At 41.9% G+C, this 6,000-nt stretch overlaps 1 protein-coding gene across 1 annotated transcript in view; it reads left to right on the forward strand.

Moving 5' to 3' along the window:
* Positions 1-5,650, forward strand: part of mbtps2 (membrane-bound transcription factor peptidase, site 2) — a 32,898-nt gene extending 27,248 nt beyond the window's left edge. Inside the window, exon 11 of the mRNA XM_080751906.1 lies at positions 3,741-5,650. Coding sequence (XP_080608032.1) covers positions 3,741-3,963 — 223 coding nt within the window. The 3' untranslated portion in view covers positions 3,964-5,650. The remainder of the gene's footprint in view (positions 1-3,740) is intronic.
* The last annotated feature ends 350 nt before the right edge of the window (positions 5,651-6,000 follow it).

Raw genomic sequence — 6,000 nt, forward strand, 5'->3', positions numbered from 1 at the left:
GAGATCCATTAGAACTAAGACTGGTGGAGAAGAGATCCATTAGAACTAAGACTGGTGGAGAAGAGATCCAGTAGAACTAAGACTGGTGGAGAAGAGATCCAGTAGAACTAAGACTGGTGGAGAAGAGATCCAGTAGAACTAAGACTGGTAGAGAAGAGATCCAGTAGAACTAAGACTGGTAGAGAAGAGATCCAGTAGAACTAAGACTGGTGGAGAAGAGATCCAGTAGAACTAAGACTGGTAGAGAAGAGATCCAGTAGAACTAAGACTAGTGGAGAAGAGATCCAGTAGAACTAAGACTGGTAGAGAAGAGATCCAGTAGAACTAAGACTGGTGGAGAAGAGATCCAGTAGAACTAAGACTGGTAGAGAAGAGATCCAGTAGAACTAAGACTGGTGGAGAAGAGATCCAGTAGAACTAAGACTGGTGGAGAAGAGATCCATTAGAACTAAGACTGGTGGAGAAGAGATCCATTAGAACTAAGACTGGTGGAGAAGAGATCCAGTAGAACTAAGACTGGTGGAGAAGAGATCCAGTAGAACTAAGACTGGTGGAGAAGAGATCCATTAGAACTAAGACTGGTGGAGAAGAGATCCAGTAGAACTAAGACTGGTAGAGAAGAGATCCAGTAGAACTAAGACTGGTGGAGAAGAGATCCAGTAGAACTAAGACTGGTGGAGAAGAGATCCAGTAGAACTAAGACTGGTGGAGAAGAGATCCATTAGAACTAAGACTGGTGGAGAAGAGATCCAGTAGAACTAAGACTGGTGGAGAAGAGATCCAGTAGAACTAAGACTGGTAGAGAAGAGATCCAGTAGAACTAAGACTAGTGGAGAAGAGATCCATTAGAACTAAGACTGGTGGAGAAGAGATCCATTAGAACTAAGACTGGTGGAGAAGAGATCCATTAGAACTAAGACTGGTGGAGAAGAGATCCAGTAGAACTAAGACTGGTGGAGAAGAGATCCAGTAGAACTAAGACTGGTGGAGAAGAGATCCAGTAGAACTAAGACTGGTGGAGAAGAGATCCAGTAGAACTAAGACTGGTGGAGAAGAGATCCAGTAGAACTAAGACTAGTGGAGAAGAGATCCAGTAGAACTAAGACTGGTGGAGAAGAGATCCAGTAGAACTAAGACTGGTAGAGAAGAGATCCAGTAGAACTAAGACTGGTAGAGAAGAGATCCAGTAGAACTAAGACTGGTAGAGAAGAGATCCAGTAGAACTAAGACTGGTGGAGAAGAGATCCAGTAGAACTAAGACTGGTAGAGAAGAGATCCAGTAGAACTAAGACTAGTGGAGAAGAGATCCAGTAGAACTAAGACTGGTAGAGAAGAGATCCAGTAGAACTAAGACTGGTGGAGAAGAGATCCAGTAGAACTAAGACTGGTGGAGAAGAGATCCATTAGAACTAAGACTGGTAGAGAAGAGATCCAGTAGAACTAAGACTAGTGGAGAAGAGATCCATTAGAACTAAGACTGGTGGAGAAGAGATCCATTAGAACTAAGACTGGTGGAGAAGAGATCCAGTAGAACTAAGACTGGTGGAGAAGAGATCCAGTAGAACTAAGACTGGTAGAGAAGAGATCCAGTAGAACTAAGACTGGTAGAGAAGAGATCCAGTAGAACTAAGACTGGTGGAGAAGAGATCCAGTAGAACTAAGACTGGTGGAGAAGAGATCCAGTAGAACTAAGACTGGTGGAGAAGAGATCCAGTAGAACTAAGACTGGTGGAGAAGAGATCCAGTAGAACTAAGACTGGTGGAGAAGAGATCCAGTAGAACTAAGACTGGTAGAGAAGAGATCCAGTAGAACTAAGACTAGTGGAGAAGAGATCCAGTAGAACTAAGACTGGTAGAGAAGAGATCCAGTAGAACTAAGACTGGTGGAGAAGAGATCCAGTAGAACTAAGACTGGTAGAGAAGAGATCCAGTAGAACTAAGACTGGTGGAGAAGAGATCCAGTAGAACTAAGACTGGTGGAGAAGAGATCCATTAGAACTAAGACTGGTAGAGAAGAGATCCAGTAGAACTTGGCTGCGCTCCGATGTTTTACGCTCTGAAAATAGCAGATCTACAAGTGGTCTAAAGTAACTAAACTACATTTACCCAAATACTGTACTTAACTACAATACTACTGAGGTATTTGTACTTTACTTGAGTATTTCCAATTTCCAGTACTTTTACTTCTACTCCACTACATCTCAGACATCCAAATATTGTACTTTTACTCCACTACATTTATTTGAAAACTTTACTTACTTTTAGATTATTATTATAAAACATACATTAACCACTTCAACACTGTATACCTTTCCATTTGAAAACAGCAGATCTACAAGCTCACAATGCGTCGCAATGTGACACATTGGGTGCGTTTATATGCACAGATGTATTCCACTTATATTCCGAATGACTGCTCATTCAGAATAGAAATGCTCATATAAACGTTTAGGAATGGCCATTCCGGTCTGACCCGAATGAATTTTCATTCTGGTCTGAAGAGGTGGTTTATGCTGTTTCAATCGGGATACATTTGTCATATAAACGCTCCATTCTGAATGAACTGCTGTCTGAACTGTAAACGACAGTGGAATGAGGGATACTTGTATTCAGGTCCCATGTAAACGTTTGGGTATGAAGCTCTAATCGGAATAAGTTCATTCTGAATGCCATTCTAAATGTGCATATAAACGCACCCATTGTGAGCTTGTAAATCTGCTATTTTCAAAGGTTTGTTTTAATACATTTTATACGTTTGGAAACTTGTGAAATGGTACATCCTGCATAATGAGTACTTTTACTTTTGGTACTTTAAGTACATTTTGATGGCTTTACTATTGAACTCTGAGTATTTCTACCTTGCAGTATCAGTTCTATGTTTAGACTGCGTCGTTAGGCTAAGGTCAGGGTTTAGAGCAAAGGTCAACTCAGGTCAAGCATGTCTGATAGAAGGTTAGGGTCTGGGGTCAAATGTGTGTGTGTGTGTGTGTGTGTGTGTGTGTGTGTGTGTGTGTGTGTGTGTGTGTGTGTGTGTGTGTGTGTGTGTGTGTGTGTGTGTGTGTGTGTGTGTGTGTGTGTGTGTGTGTGTGTGTGTGTGTGTGTGTGTGCATATCTGGGGAACCAAAATAGCATATATACAAGCGCTACAAGATCCTGTCCACAACTCCATGTGTTGATCAAAATAACAATTCTTCTACGTAGACTTCTTGTGAATTAAAACATCTACAAATGCTATTTTTCACTGGTTAAAGCATTCAATAATTCTACCACCACCTGACATAGAAACATAGGGTTTTTCAAAACATCTTAGAAGGATTCAAAAGACACTCAACATCAAGAAAAAGTATGTTAAAATATGTTTTTTTTCATGAAACTTCTTCTGCTTGTCTTATTTACTGTACTAAACGTGATATGAAAATGGTACATGTCATGCATTTGCAACACCCCCCTGTATCAACAGGGTCTTCGGGTCAATCTGACCCGGCCATTGAAAGTGTGTGCTAAATGGCTAAAATAGACCATTTCTTTCTGAGAAAATATTGAACATATTAATTTTCTAGTACATAATTTGATCAACATTACTAACTACATTGATAACAATTCAGTCAATATTATCTCCGCCAGCCCGGGATGGCCAAAGGTGAGGGATTATGTTTTTGTTTCAAGTGTTGGCAAGCCTGACTGGTGGTCCCTGGACCCCCTACTCTCCATGTATCCTCCTTGACCCCTCCTGTTCTCAGATACGTGGTGTCCCTCTCTGGAGCCTTGGCGGTGGTAAACTCTGTCCCCTGCTTCGCTCTGGACGGCCAGTGGATGCTGTCCTCCCTATTGGAGGCTACGCTGGTTACCGTGGTGACGGACCGCCCCCGCCGCGAGCTGATTGGCTTCTTCCTGCTGCTGGCTGGCTCCGCCCTGCTGGCCGCCAACGTGGCGCTGGGCCTGTGGATGGTGACCGCACGGTAACCACGGTGACGACGCGGTAACCATGGTTACTGAAGTCCGGTGTTTGGCCAGATGGGGAGTTATCGTGTTTGGAAGAAAAGCTATCGTACACGGCCAATAAATAAAATAATCTGTATTTATTAGGGCTGGGGCCAGTTTTTCCGTAGGTCCGTAGGTCGCAGTTTACTGTCAGAACCGGCACAGTAGTTGGGGTGAATCCGATACTTCCGTGACTACGAGAGCAAAGGTCCGTTTCTCAGTGGTTTTGTCAACTATGAAGGTTAAATAACAAATTGAGCTCCCATGGCCCTCGCAAAAATGTGAGCTAAATGTTTGACAGCCGCTGAAAGTTTGTATCTCATTCACTTACTATACTACACTATAAAGAAAAAAATGACTCCCAAAAATCTGCTTTAAGTAGCATGTGAGGGGTCAAACTAGGGGTTTTTAATGATTCTGAATCCATTGCAAGCATTTGTTTTGCATGAAAAACATTCCTTGGGCTAAAAACGGACCCCAAAAGACTGTGAAAAGTGATGACTCATCACTAAACCATAGTTGGATGGTGACCGCGCGGTCATTTGTTTCATCTGCTTTAAGTAGCATGTGAGGTGGCGTCACACCAAATTCTGGAGTGGTGCTCAAACCTTTTCATGGTGCTCAAACCTTTTTCATGTATTTGGCCAGGGACCCCCATCTCAAAATATGTAGTTCCAGGGACCCCCCCAGAAGCAAAATTTGAGTTACAAATGTTATATTTTGAAAGATTTGCACACATTTTCACGACTTTTCAAAAACAGCAGATCTACAAGCTCGGCGAGCTTGTAGATCTGCTATTTTTCAATAGCTAAAGTTACTATGCACATTAAGAGGCTTTATGGAAACACAACTACTGACTGATTTCCTAATCAGCAGCAATATTTAGTTTAGTAAATTCACACACTTTTTTGTTGTTGTTGTGAAATGATCGTATATTTGGGCATTTTTGGAGTTATTGATCCTACGTCGTACGGAGGGTAGTAACGTTTTCGTACAAATACGATAATTATCTCACATCTGGCAACACTGCGGCCGACTCACCGGGTACCGCCCACATGCCCATATAAGGATGGACCTCATTGGGTAACACAAGGAGACCTGTCACTCAAGGCGGGTTGTTGTCGTCGTCGCGTGGACCAATCAGTGAACAGTGGGCGTGGACGACTTGGAAGAGAACTCCGTTACCCAGCATGCACCACGGGCACCACGGACCACCAAGTTGACGAGTAATCGTCACACAATTAAGTGACGATTTAATTGTGTTTTTTGTTGTTGAAATAATGGAACATTATGAATGCAAACTTTGTTTTAATGTCTTCATAATCATACGTTGCACAGGGCAGAATGTGACCAATGACTTGAATATAAAACTACTTACCAAAACATGTTTGCTCTCGCCATGAAGACTTGAGTTCAATAATTATTTTATTTGTATTTGTCGCATTCCTAAGACAAAATTATTGTAAATGTATACCCCCATTGATTCCGGATGGAGACCCAAATGCATTTGCATCATTTTGGGTCCCCATCCGGAATCATTGGGGGTAAATTTATTGTAATCAAGTTATTGTCTTGGGAATGTGACGAATACAAAAAAAAAAAAGATCTTTGTCGGGTGCAAACTTCCAAAACCGTAACCTTTCCGGATTAAAACAAACAAAAAAAAAACAACAACAGCTAAAGCAGCAGATCTACAAGCTCAATGCGTGTGCTTGTAGATCTGCTGCTTTAGGTGCTCTCGTGTGGCACTGTGTTATGATCGAGTACGATGTTCGTTTACGAAAGATCCTGTTAAAGGTGATACACCATGCATTTAAAAAGTATTTATGTCATATTGTTTATGTCCCAGAAACGTTTTTCAAAAGGTTTGAGGCTAAATTACCACTCCTGAATAGAGAGCCTCTCATTTTTGAATGGCTCTCAGAGCATTTCAGCTGCAGTACCACCTTTGGCCTGAACTGCGCCACCCCCCCCCCCCCCTCCCCCAAAATCTTTTTTTTTTTTTTTTTTGAAAAAAGA

Source organism: Nannobrachium achirus (genome assembly GCF_963921795.1).
Source record: "Nannobrachium achirus genome assembly, chromosome: 21".
Classification (NCBI taxonomy): domain Eukaryota; kingdom Metazoa; phylum Chordata; class Actinopteri; order Myctophiformes; family Myctophidae; genus Nannobrachium; species Nannobrachium achirus.